Below are 14,769 nucleotides of genomic sequence, written 5' to 3'. Positions count from 1 at the left end.
TCTATCTTATAAAAATAATATGTCAGAATTTTAAAAGCTCTGTAATTTATATTTATTTATTTTGTGTGTGTGTGGTGGGTATGAATTGAATGTAATGGTGATTGGGAGATATACTTCAAAAGTCTGTTGTATAATATTTGATACATGGATTTCAAAGGGGGTTTTTTCAATAAAATAATATACAAAATTATAACCAAGCACAAGTTGCTTATATTCAGCAAATACTCATTTTAAGATATCAGTAGCAATATAATCATTACTGTCACTTTTACTTTATTAAAATAAGCTGTCATTTATCCCAACATAAGAGTCACTTTTTGCGCAAGTCCACTGGCATTTTAAATAAATTGATATAAACATTGAAACCACTTTTTTCACAAATAACCACTAGATGGTACCATAAACTTTTGAAACTTGTTTATAGGGTTAAATAAGCTAGCAAGTAATTAAGTACAGTTAGCAAGTAAATAAAATAAATTAAGTAATTAAAGTAAACAAAGAAACTTAAGTAACTAAAGCTGTAAAGTAAAGTAGGTATGTCTATTGGAGATAGTACCTGGTTTCATGCAGCAATCCTGTCCCCCTAGGACCTTGTATTATTTAAATGGATGAAAGTTGCTTTGGGTATTCTATTTGGTGTCAGATCAGAAATCTTACTAAATTGCTTGAAGATTTATGTGGTCTTAATCATGAAATTACATCAGTTACACTGGTGGCAAAGAGTTTGGAATAAAGTACAAATTTTGCTGTTTCGGAAGGAAATTGGTACTTCAATTCACCAAAGTGGCATTCAACTGATCACAAAGTATAGTCAGGACATTACTGATGTAAAAAAAACAGCATCATCACAATTTTTTTTTTTTTTTTTTTTCAAATAATCAAATCTAGACAGGCCCCATTTCCAGCAGCCATCACTCCAACACCTTATCCTTGAGTAATCATGCTAAATTGCTAATTTGGTACTAGAATATCAGTTGCCATTATATCAAACACAGTTGAAAGCTATTTGTTTCATTAAATGAAGCTTAACATTGTCTTTGTGTTTGTTTTTGAGTTGCCACAGTATGCAATAGACTGGCATGTCTTAAGGTCAATATTAGGTCAAAAATGTAAAAAAAAAGAAACAGCTTTCTCTAGAAACTCATCAGTCAATCATTGTTTTGAGAAATGAAGGCTACACAATGCTTGAAATGGCCAAAAAACTGAAGATTTCATTCAAAGGTGTACACTACAGTCTTCAAAGACAAAGGACAACTGGCTCTAACAAGGACAGAAAGAGATGTGGAAGGCCAGATGTACAACTAAACAAGAGGATAAGTACATCAGAGTCTCTAGTTTGAGAAATAGATGCCTCACATGTCCTCAGCTGACAGCTTCATTGAATTCTACCCACTCAACACCAGTTTCATGTACAACAGTAAAGAGAAGACTCAGGGGTGCAGGCCTTATGGGAAGAATTGCAAAGAAAAAAACACTTTTAAAACAGATAAACAAAAAGAAAAGGTTAGAGTGGGCAAAGAAACACATACATTGGACAACAGATAATTGTAAACATAAAGAGTGTTATGGATCTTAACCCCATTGAGCTTTTGTGGGATCAGCTAGACTGTAAGGTCTATCACATCTGTGGCAAGTGCTACAGGAAGCGTGGGGTGAAATGTCACCTGAGTATCTGGACAAACTGACAGCTAGAATGCCAAGGATCTGCAAAGCTGTCATTGCTGCACGTGGAGGATTTTTTTGATGAGAACTCTTTGAAGTAGTTTAAGAAGTTCTGAACATTTTGTTCAAACTGTAATAGTATTTTTTTCATGTTATTAATGTCCTGACTATACATTGTGATCAGTTGAATGCAACTTTGGTGAATAAAAGTACCAATTTCTTTCCATAAGAGCAAAATCTGTACATTATTCCGAACTTTTGGCTGCCAGTGTATGTTGTTATGTTGCTTCAGTATATGACATCACATCCTATAACTAGCAACAAATGTTCAAATGGAAATATGATAACTGATTAGGCTGCTAATCTAACATCCCATCTTTCCATTAATGAATATGGTAATACTGCATTTATGTTGTTAGCTACAACAGGAATTAAGTGACAGACACTTCCAATCAGGCATTACCATGAACTTTTGATTTCTTTACTAGTTTCAATGTACTACGATATATTCAATAATCCTAATGTTGCATACTTGGGACACAGCCTTAGCCTTTTGTTCTTTAAAGGTAATGAATAATGAGCCACTACAGATTCTAGATCAGTCCAGTTGGAGTTTAGCTTATCCCCCTTATTCCCCACAGCTGGTTTACATCAAGATGATATTGACATCGTGCAAGCTTTGTAATTACTCTACGAAACCACACCATACACTCACCAAAGCAAAACTCTCCTCAAAAACCTAATTACATCTCTCTAGTACACTGTTTGTTCCTTTGAAGGAGGGTTAATTTGTTTGTCTGTCTTTCTCTCTCTAGTTGATGTAAGGAGGGCCATGAAAGTTTTTTTTTTTTTTTTTACACCTTATATGTTTTTCTTTTTTTCATGCTTTTTTCATTCCATCAGTCATTCAAGTTAACTTCTGCTGTCTGTGCATCTGCAGGATCTATTTCCTGTCTGCTGCGATCAGCATGCATGCACACACACGTATGCTTCCTAAACCTTGTTATTAATGTATTGTTTCTTCCTGAAAGTAAAAGTTTGGGGTTGAAGATTGCTGATGCAACACAGTCAGCCCTTGGGGAGGGGGAAAGACTATGTAAGCTCTATTTATATCTAAATCTCCTGCTCACTTTTTAAACCCATCAAATGCGACGGTGCATTTCACATGATCGCATGTTAGGGTTTGTAGATTAGGGGCTGCAGCGTTCTGAATCCGAAACCTCAGCAGGGCTGTGAGCAGTGCCAAAAAATCCATATGGCCAAAGTCGGCTTAAGTTCAAAAAGTATTTTTTGATGTTTTGAGTTAAAAGGGAACCGCTAGGAACAGTAACATTTTCAAAAGTTCAGAATCAATGGGCTGTGTATTCTTTTTTTACTTTTTCCCCAGATTTGATAAAGGTGGAAAGGTGTTGTCCAACTCTTTTTAATCCTCTTTGAATATGAAGTATATACAGTATACTGTCCATAACTCTCTGATCTCTCTATAAAATGATGCAATGGACACAGTTTTGCTTGTTTGTTTTTTTAATATGTATTAATATGCTGACAAAAATTTACCATGATAATACATTTCCAACAAAATACCACAATGTTTAGTCCAGTTGTATTTGCTTTAATAAAACTGTGGGTTAGATATGCCAATTTCCAATCCATCCATCCATTCATCCATCCATCCATCCATCCAAGCTTCTTACACTGTTTGAAGTGTTTGGGTTTGGCTCTTTTGATTAGCAACCACCCAGAACACCCTAGCAACCAACTAGCATTGCCCTAGCAGCCACCTAGAACACCCTAGCAATCAGATAGCAATATTCTGGCAAACTCCTTAACGCTTAGCATTGTGTTTGCATGGGAAATCAGCACTGTGGTAACTATGGTATTTTGAAACTTAATTATCATGGCAATTTTTTTGTAAGGGCTCTGAACTACAGGGTTCTCTGATTTCTCAAATGACACCCCTAAACAGCCTTTTCAACTTTATTAAATACTTTACAACATTTTAAATTCATTGATTTTAATTGTATTGTGCCACTAAATTGAAGCTAAACTGTGTGTACTTCGTTAAATCATGGCTGATTGAAGCTTTGACAGTAATGTGTAATGTAGCTGATCTGGGTACAATGCTGCTGTTGAGATGAATGTCAGTAACATGTGCTGTGACTGTTCCAGGACACTGGGTTTGTTAGTCAAGAGGCTGGAGAGGGGTGGAAAGGCAGAGCGTGAAGCTCTGTTCCAGGAGAATGACTGTATCGTGCGGATTAATAACGGAGACCTGCGCAACATCCGATTTGAACAGTAAGCCCCTCTCTAGAGTCAGAGAGTCCATCTTTACCTCTTGCCTCCTTGCAACCGCTCTCTCCTTCTCAAGCTTTGACAAGCTGTCAGTCTTTCCTAGAGCTTTGAATATCTTCTCAAGTCTTACTGTCTTCACAATGTTTTCATCTCATTTCTATTTGACTAACCAAAATAAAAAATTTCTCTTTTAAGCTTGGATAAATTGTCTGTGGATCAACTGGATGGATAGAGGTTATTCAAAGGTTGAGGAATCCTGTTAATGGGTTAATATCACGAGAAATTTGTATTGATCTATTGAAATATGGATGACGTACTATGAAAACATACTTTAACTTGGCAGAACTCTAAACTTAATCCTTAATCCAGAAAGTCAATTTTGAAAAGTTGTGAAAATAGTTCAATCCGAACATTCACATTTAACACTTCAAGTATTTGGTGTTCAAAAAATTTGCCCTGCCCAATCATGGTAAGTTAACAAGGAAGTAGGACAGATATTATAACTCCTAAACACCTGGAGAACTAATGAGTTAAATGTGGTAAAGTCTATAAAATAAGATAAAATTGAGAAAGCATTAAGTACATAGTCAAGCTCCCTCTGCTCTGATGTGTAATGTTTGACTCAAGTGCCAGACTTGTTTCACAGCACACTGCCCTGGATTCACCTGCTCTTTGTTCTATTGATTTAATGTTGCTCTTCATCTCCTGCAAATAAATTAATACTTAAAGTAGCCCTAAATGACTCGCTTTTCAATTTGCTGTAAGGAACACACATACAGTACATACACAAGGGCTGAGCAATATATTGACCCTGTTTACACCTGGTATTATAATGCGTCTCGGGTGATCCAATCTCATGTGGTCAGGTGAGACACATTGCTGTTTACACCTGGTTGCTTAAATGCGTCTCCTGTGACTACTTGTGTTCTGATTTGGAAGGGAGGGTCTCTGTTCCACGACGACATACATCAATCACTATGTAAGTGTGTTACTGCCTGATATTAAAGCACAACAAAGTCAGTAAAGACAAAGAAAGTGCGGAAAAAAATGGCACACTCTTTTACCCATATATGGTTGAAATTCAATCTAAGCATAAATGCAACATATCAAGCAGAATTATCCATTATTTTAGTGGATTACCTGTATTAAAGGAGCTTCAGGTGTTCGTGCTTCTCATCTGTGTTGATATCAGACACTCAAAAGAAGCTCTCATGATAGTGCATGTTTCCAATCGGACGATTATTTCCTTTAAAAGCCGGCAAATTTTAAATTCTTATTTTAGCGTAGCAACTGATTGACAGGTGAGGGGCTTCACTGCTGCCGGGATGCATACAGGACGGATTAGCATTTACACCTCAAATGTGTTGTGGTCACATGCGTTTTTGACCACATTCGTATGTGGTTTTTGTGATCCGATCACAATATGTTTTAGACCCTGTTTAGACCTGTATGTAGCGCTGACCACATGCACTTCGCTATATTTTGCCCAGCCCTAAACACATTATCATGTATATTCATTCCTTTCCATATATATCACACATGGCCTGATGAATTTGAGACATATGTTTATGAATAAGTCCCCGAAAGTGAATAGATAATAGAATATCCTTTATAAGGTGGAGTGTTTCCTTCCACATTCATCATTAAGAGCTTCCTTTGGCCCACACTTTGGCCAATGATTTCAGAGAGCAAGACTGACACACACACACACACACACATGTTTGTGCGGCTATCCTTATGAGGACTCTCCATATATATAATGATTTTTATACTGTACGAACTATAGATTCTATCCCCTAACCCTACCCCTAAACATAACCCTCACAAAAAAACTTTCTGCATTTTTACATTTTCAAATAAACATTGTTTAGTATGTTTTTTTTTAAGCAATTTGAATTATGGGGACACTAGAAATGTCCTCATAAACCACATTTATAGCATAATACCCTTGTAATAACCAGTTTGTAACCTAAAAAGAAAAGTCCTCGAAAACCACCTAAACCCACATACACACAGAGAGAGAATCATGCTGGACAGGGTTCACCACAGGGCACTGAAAGGGCACAGCTGTGGGATAATTCATAATCTAATCTTAAACTAATTAACATACATCATTCAGTCCGCTTACACAATCTTAACATCACAAGTTAATTTCCCTAGTGTCCCATTGCATTATTATGTTTTAATTGCTCACTGTTTTTTGCACGAGATCCGGTCAAGCCCTTATATATCGGTTAGTCTTCACTGCTAATACAAATACTCAAGCCTGACAGGTCACCACCTTCTCAGGGATTAAGAAATACAACCTTGTGTATTACATGCATGTCAGGTCAATAATGTGATTGCAAGATATAATTGACATTACAGCCTTTTGTTCTTTGTATACTGCATCCCCCAGAGTGTTTGACTCATTGATATGATATGTTAGTCATCCATAAACAAGCTTGTGGTTTAATAAAAATCAACCCTTTTGGACATACACCTTGTAGTTGAAAAAACACCCTCATGTACTTTGCAAAAGGAAATCCACACCATAGTAACATCTTATTCTCACCACACATGAGCAGCCATCTGCTAGAATTACGGATATGGATACAGACCATTTTGTTTCTCTTCCCCATTTCCTGATTGTGCTCCATGTGGAGTTATAATTCATAATGATATTCAAAATTTTATTGGATTGTTTGCATGGGTAAATATTTATCAGTGGTTGATTTAACGAAATATAATAATGTGCTGATGTAGTTTATTATTCAATCAGACAGAGGGAGTCGTGTGATTAGCTGTGTGTCACAACTCTGCTTGTTTGCACGCACGCACACACGCACACACGCACACACACCATTTACTTCATTTTGTAGGCGGGTGGGGCTACATTTGCATAAGAATTGATGGGCGTCCCTAAAGTGATGTGCTGTTTGCTCTCTAGATGCAGCGATTGATCTAATGAAGAGTTTAGTGAGATAGAAACAGCTTGTCATTAACTCATGCTTGTCATTAACTCACCCCGATGATTTTAGTGTTCTTATGCATGCATGAACAGTGACTGTTCACATTAGTATTCCTTTGCTATTTGTTGTTCTTGCATTAGGTTCAAGTTAACCAAACTATCTATAAAGAAGCTGAATTAACTTGCAATAGCTATATGGTTGTCTTATTTAGTGTTGTTTTGCCAATGCTAGAAGCATCACTATTACTTTTGTGCACACTTAGGTTTTGAACAAAGTATTAAACTCTGCATAAAACTCATGCCACACCATTTGTGCGACAGACGTGAATGATACCTCAAATTGTGTGTTTTTTGTTGAAGAGAGGTGTGCTATTTCTTTTATTCATGATTTATGATTGTAAGACAAAAGAGATAAAAAAAATAAAATAAATCTGATTATAGCAGCATAGCAACTTAACAATAGCAAATAGCAACCAAATAGCAGCATCATGGCTGCAAGTGACGGAAAGCACCAATCATATTTTTTTCAGAAAATGTAAAAATCTGACAATGCAAAGTGTTTAATAACAAAGCACCAGATTCTATGGCTCAGATGTACAGTATAATACTGATATACTGTATGTATACCCTTTTTAATAGTTTAATAATTCTTATTGTTGTATCGCAAGCCCTTTCAACATTTAATCATGTGCAGAACATGAATTATAAATGGAATCAAAAATGGAATTTCAACTAGTAAAAAACATAATTATTTATGTTACTGCATTTTCACTAGTAGAATTGTACAATTATTTGTCATCCACTCCTGATCAAAACACAATTGCAGATATCTAGAATTAATTTCCTAGTTCACATATCAGCTATGTACTTTTTAATGGTAAAAATTTTATATATATATATATATATATATATATATATATATATATATATATATACACACACATATATACACACATATATACACACACACAGTATATATTATATATCAGTAATTTGCTTGTACAAATATCCATTCCTAATAATAACAAATGAAATACAACTAGTGTACATGCAAATTTTTGATGTCTGTACATGCTAGATTTGGTATTTCAGATACCTGGAAATGGATTTCAGAAATCAATAAATTGAAATGTAATTACAAATGTCTTAAAGGCTTTCTTACTGGTGACTATAACATTATAGATATCAGAAATTAACATTGCCACTAGTGGGATTTTTGCTAGATGTAATTCAATTGTTGATATCACAAATTGACATTTGCACTAGTAACAATGCAATTATTGATTCTATGCATATATATATATATATAGAGAGAGAGAGAGGAGAGAGAGAGAGAGAGAGAGAGAGAGAGAGAGAGAGGGGACATGCGAGGTGCTAGACGGGCTGGTTTGAGTATTTCTGTAACTGCTGATCTCCTGGAATTTTCACACACAACAGTCTCTAGAAATTACTCCGAATGGTGCCAAAAAAAAAAAAAAAAAACCATCCAGTGAGCAGCAGTTCTGTGGACAGAAATGCCTTGTTGATGAGAGAGGTCAACAGAGAATGGCCAGACTGGTTCAAACTGACAAAGTCTACGGTAACTCAGATAACCACCCTGTACAATTGTGGTGAGAATATAATCTCAGAATGCTATTCTGTATATATATATATATATATATATATATATATATATATATATATATACACTGTATTGCCAAAAGTATTCACTCACCCATCCAAATAATTGAATTCAGGTGTTCCAATCACTTCCATGGCCACAGGTGTATAAAATGAAGCACCTAGGCATGCAGACTGCTTCTACAAACATTTGTGAAAGAATGGGCTGCTCTCAGGAGCTTAGTGAATTCCAGCGTAGTACTGTGATAGGATGCCACCTGTGCAACAAGTCCAGTCGTGAAATTTCCTCGCTACTAAATATTCCACAGTCAACTGTCAGTGGCATTATAACAAAGTAGAAGCGATTGGGAATGACAGCAACTCAGCCACGAAGTGGTAGACCACGTAAAATGACAGAGCGGGGTCAGCGGATGCTGAGGCGCATAGTGCGCAGAGGTCGCCAACTTTCTGCAGAGTCAATCGCTACAGACCTCCAAAGTTCATGTGGCCTTCAGATTAGCTCAAGAACAGTGCATAGAGAGCTTCATGGAATGGGTTTCCATGGCCGAGCAGCTGCATCCAAGCCACACATCACCAAGTGCAATGCAAAGCGTCGGATGCAGTGGTGTAAAGCATGCCGCCACTGGACTCTAGAGCAGTGGAGATGCGTTCTCTGGAGTGACGAATCACGCTTCTCCATCTGGCAATCTGATGGACGAGTCTGGGTTTGGCGGTTGCCAGGAGAACGGTACTTGTCTGACTGCATTGTGCCAACTGTGAAGTTTGGTGGAGCGGGGATTATGGTGTGGGGTTGTTTTTCAGGAGCTGGGCTTGGCACCTTAGTTCCAGTGAAAGGAACTCTGAATGCTTCAGCATACCAAGAGATTTTGGACAATTCCATGCTCCCAACTTTGTGGGAACAGTTTGGGGATGGCCCCTTCCTGTTCCAACATGACTGCGCACCAGTGCACAAAGCAAGGTCCATAAAGACATGGATGAGCGAGTTTGGTGTGGAAGAACTTGACTGGCCTGCACAGAGTCCTGACCTCAACCCGATAGAGCACCTTTGGGATGAATTAGAGCGAAGACTGCGAGCCAGGCCTTCTCGTCCAACATCAGTGTCTGACCTCACAAATGCGCTTCTGAAAGAATGGTCAAAAATTCCCATAAACACACTCCTAAACCTTGTGGAAAGCCTTCCTAGAAGAGTTGAAGCTGTTATAGCTGCAAAGGGTGGGCCGACGTCATATTAAACCCTATGGATTAAGAATGGGATGTCACTTAAGTTCATATGCGTCTAAAGGCAGATGAGCGAATACTTTTGGCAATATAGTGTATATATATAGTAAGAAATGAATTAAAGATATCTATAATTGCATTGTGGGAAAATGGTAGATCATAATGAAATTCTACTACATTTCTAAAATAAGTTACTGCTTTTACTAGTTATCAGGAATCAATGTTTTTACTAATTCAAACCTCATTACGGATATCAAAAATATTAATTTTCACTAGTAGTTATTCCATTGCTGGTATCAAGAATTAGTATGTGAACTAGTGAGAATTGAATTGTAGATATCTATAATTCATGTCCTTCATATGATTAAATGTCAGTAGAGTTTGCGATAATTGTTGTATTTTTTATGTCCTGTGAGTGAGAGTGTTGCGTCAGGATGTCAAATATGCGGATCACGATGGTCTGCCATGGCGACCCTTAACGGGTTGTATTTTTTATGTCCTGGTTGCATAAAATGTCCAGGATGCTTGCTTTTTGTAAACCATTATCCAATATATATATATATATATATATATATATATATATATATATATATATATATATATATATATATGTATTACAGCATATACAGTATCATAATATAATCTCTCTTCTCATTTTCATTGGTACCTATACATTATTACCCATTCAAGTGATAGAGCCTTTTGATAAATGTCTTATTAGGTCTGACCGACTGCTGTTATTACTAGAAAAGCTGTCCTCCATGTGGCACAGTTCAGTTTTTCTGAAAACAAATCCTGCTTCCTGTCTCTAATACGTTTCACTGCTTCCTCCCCAAAGCTTTGCGATAATGGAAATGGCAGATAATGTGAATTAACCTTGTTTCCAACTGTACTAGTACAATTAGCCAGCGATTAAGCAAGACATTTTAACCCCTCCATGTGATCTGCTTTTAACAGTACCAGTACTTAGGATGAGCCTGTTCACTAACAGATAAAGGAGAATTGAAATACAACTTAACAGAGATATATTTGTATGTGTATATGATCTTCTCTCCTCCAGGGCACAGGATTTATTCAGACAGGCCATGCGCTCTCCAGTCATCCTGTTCCATGTAATTCCAGCATCAAAGAAAGCCCAATATGAGCAATTGTACCAGAATGAGTTGGGCCTGCAGTCCGGTACTGGACCTGGGGAAAGAGGTAGCCTGTTGGGAGGTATGGACTACAGTCCGCGTAGGTTCTCCAAAGCAGAATCAAATCGGGGCTATCCAACATTACCACATCCAAAAAATCCATCGACCAAGACACAACCAGGACCCATCCAACCTGCCAGGCCAGACAGCGTCGCCTCTTCCATGGGCTACTCCAAAAAGATTGGCCGCAAGTTCAATGTCCAGCTAAAGAAAGGTATGGCTATACAAGTATCATCAGAATAGTGCACAAAAATTCTGGGTTTTTCAATAATAACAAGACCTCTCATTTGAGTACATTTCCTCACATGGCCAAAATATTGCGCCACCCATCGCTGGGGTACGCCAAAACGGAATATGCAGACTTTTTGTCCTCACAATGGCGAGTGAAAGCATTCAATTACATGGGATTGTTTAGATAAATCAAGTAATATTTGGCTCGTCACATGATCCCAATATCCCAGCACCACATGTAAAATGAACCAGCTTTTTCTCTAAGTCTCATATCTTGTGAGCGTACATCATTTTAAACATATGTTTCATGTTTTCGTATATTTTCATGTATTTTTCTTCATATATTTCCAAATATTTTTATTGAAATCATTGACCGATGCGACACATCTCACTGTTTTTGTGTCTCTGTTTTTCAGACACCATGTCAAGTTGTGAGAAGTAAAAATAAATAAATAAAATATAGTTCTGTGCATTCCATTCTCTTCCACTTTCTCTAACTCTAACTGTTATTGCGTCTAACGCAATAATGTGTACAGTGTGAACAGTAGCTGATCGATTGACTAAATTATCCAAAATATTTCATAATTAAACATGCAAGGGACAAGTGATATGTGCAACTTTATGAATTACTACCATTCCAATTTAGCGTACATTTGCAGAGTGATCTGTGGAGTCCTGCAAGCAGAGATGCTGTGCTATCGGTAACGTTTAGCATCAGTTTCAGGATGGCTGAACGTTTGAAAGCATAATCAAATGTTAATGTGTGTGGTGTGATCCAAATTCTGTGTGTAAACGGCTCAACACCAGCTGAAATTTAGCACCAACTTGTTTTTTTTGTTTGTTTTTTTTTGGTTATACCCGTACCGATGCACAAACCCGTGTACTCAAATGAAATGTTTTGAAATGTACTCATATTGAAATGCTCTTGTACTGAGAAATAACATTCAACTTCTATTTATTTATTTATTTATGTGTTTGTTTTTCTCTGAAATTGACTCCATTTTCTGCTGTTTTAATAGCTGATGGTATCTGTGAGAACGCCTGTGTTTCTTTTCTACTGTAGTGACTAGCATTGTGTAACTAGTGAAGTTAATACTTCAAAGGACTCTATCTGCCATTGTCAGGAAGTGTGTATAGAGCACTTCTTTCCAAACTCACGTACTGGCCCAAATACCATTTGTTCTTCATGACAGCTGCATCTCAAAATTTCACACCACAGTAGAACTGCAAATGTCTATCAGAGATATGACAAATATGCCCAAACATACAGACATATACACACACATTTATGGATAAACCATCAAACACAAACACAATAGCTGTGCCTTGCTGCCAAATGCCTATATAGGCTGCTGTTTTCTAAGGGAGCATCCTAACTGTCATGGGACCTCATAAGTGACCGATTCAGAACACACTTTATAGGCAGCCACTCTGCATGCCATACAAAAAGATCTCTGGACGAGAATCTCATCTCACACTTGATTTTAATAGAGTCTGACATTAGCATCTTGCTAAGCTAATGGGGTGATACTCTAATAAGCATAAAAAATACATATCATATACAGACATTGTGTAAAATAGTACATTTTTAACTACAGTTAACAAATTTTTTTTAACAATGCTTTTTAGTTTTTAATGAAATATAGGCGATATACATACAGTATGTTTATTTATATTCAGCATTTATCTCCCTTCGTCCACAAACATGGATTGAATTTTTGACTTCTTCACAAAGGAAACCTTGCCTTCGAATTTGACTGAAACAAGGTACATTTGAAGACAGCATAATATTAGTTATGACAACTCTCTGAAAGATTTAGCATGCTAATGTGGGTATGACATATTGATAGAATATTGGTCTTGGCGGACTAGATGTGCTAATGCTGCTGTTGCTGCTGCGGTGCAAATACAGAAACTTGCTACTGCTATAACATACAGTACATAGATATACTGAGTTAGACATGTGGGAATGCAGCAGCTGCTGCACAATTATATAAACACAAGACATGCGGCATCAAGCATGTATGACATGCTACTGCACAGTTAGACATAAATACAATCCCCATGTAGCAGATCTAGACCTGTGGAGCTGGAGTGGAGGTGGGTTTCAGAGAAAACTCTAGCAGCGCGCTGCAGTGAAACTTGCTTACTTGCGAGCTGAGCTAATTTAAATGTTAGGCAAAGAGAGAGTATGCAAGTTGATTGGTCACCCGATTTCACTTCAAAGGACCTATCAGCTTACGCCATGTGAGCTGATTGGCTTGACATATAACACGTGAGCGAGCTGATTGGCTAACAGATAACAAGTTCAAAGAACCTATCAGCTTGCACCATTCAGAGTTTAATGCCTGAACTTTTTTCTGGAGAATCATTTCTGCTGGGATATGCCTGTGCTGCCTTAAAATTCTGCCTTTGTATGCATCTCACTAGTTTAGGTACAGAAAACATGTCTGCAAAATGTCTATTACTGCTTAGGCAGCAACTCCTCTGATCTCCAATAGTGGCAGATTTTGAAAAGATCATTCTAAAAGTGCAAACATATGTCAAGCCACAAAACTTTTCTGTTTCTCTGCTGTTGTTTTTCCTCCCCTCTTTGTCACCTTGTCCTCATTTTAGAATTGTTGTAATCACACATTCTGGCTTGTTTAAATAAAAGAGTCTTTGTCAGCAGGGTTGTCTATTCGCATCTATTAACTTTACGCAGTAGGAGAGAGGAGAAGTAAAGACACAATTAAATCCTGACAACAAATGGGTTGGGCTTCACAGCAGTGTGAAATATTGAGTGAGTTGGGAGTAGGGGGCAGGCGTACACCACAGTAGCCTGTAATTGAAAAGACAACCGCGTGTGAAAAAGGGATTTTTAAGCTTGAGCTGCAAGTCTGACATGCAGCCTGTCACATGCTATATTGTCTGCTGAGTGTTTCTCGGAAAGTAGTGTGCATGTGTAGCTTTCCTGTGATGCTTGATTGTACCCCCAGTATGTAGTATTGTTCTAGTCATGGGCTGCATCCCTATTAGCGATTCTACACTATGTGTTAAAAGATGGTACTTTTCTGCTGATGGGGAAGTACATATTTTTTTTTAGTATATAGTAAAGTGGTATGACATTATTGAGATACCAGTCCATAAAATTGTGTTGTGATATTTCTAACCACTTGGTGCACACTGTTTGCATTTACATGTAACATGTATCTGTTTGTTCGACCAATGGAAGACTGAGGGTGTGATCAGAAATCTGTTTGGAACAGTGTTTATTTTGGAAATTCTGTTTGGTGACAGTAGTATTGTAGAAATCAAGTTCATACATTTAAGGTCAATATGATACAGCATTCACAACTAATTTTAAATCTATAATGTGATGTATTTCCACATGAAACATTACTAAAGGTTGACCGATTTAGCGTTTTTGACAAGTAATCAGTGGTGGTAGTTGCAGCATGGGTGGTGTTGGAGGTCTCTTGAGTACAACCACAGCCCCTGGAGGTGAAATATAAACGATCTATGACAACTTGGGGTGATTTCCTGTCTAAATCTGTCTTTATTGACAATATTCATACATTTTTCTATCCTAACTTTAATGCATATTTTGTTATTTTGATTATA

The 14,769-nt window shown here is 37.2% G+C and overlaps 1 protein-coding gene across 3 annotated transcripts in view; it reads left to right on the top strand.

Moving 5' to 3' along the window:
* Positions 1 to 14,769, top strand: part of LOC127431962 (partitioning defective 3 homolog) — a 687,732-nt gene that overhangs the window by 321,303 nt on the left and 351,660 nt on the right. For all 3 annotated transcript variants that reach the window (XM_051682650.1, XM_051682649.1, XM_051682648.1), the window contains 2 exons: positions 3,832 to 3,957; positions 10,803 to 11,149. In XM_051682650.1, coding sequence (XP_051538610.1) covers positions 3,832 to 3,957; positions 10,803 to 11,149 — 473 coding nt within the window. The remainder of the gene's footprint in view (positions 1 to 3,831; positions 3,958 to 10,802; positions 11,150 to 14,769) is intronic.

This window comes from Myxocyprinus asiaticus, chromosome 41, assembly GCF_019703515.2.
Source record: "Myxocyprinus asiaticus isolate MX2 ecotype Aquarium Trade chromosome 41, UBuf_Myxa_2, whole genome shotgun sequence".
NCBI lineage: Eukaryota > Metazoa > Chordata > Actinopteri > Cypriniformes > Catostomidae > Myxocyprinus > Myxocyprinus asiaticus.
Note: the sequence above shows the minus strand (reverse complement) of the source record. Positions and strands in the feature narration are given on the sequence as shown.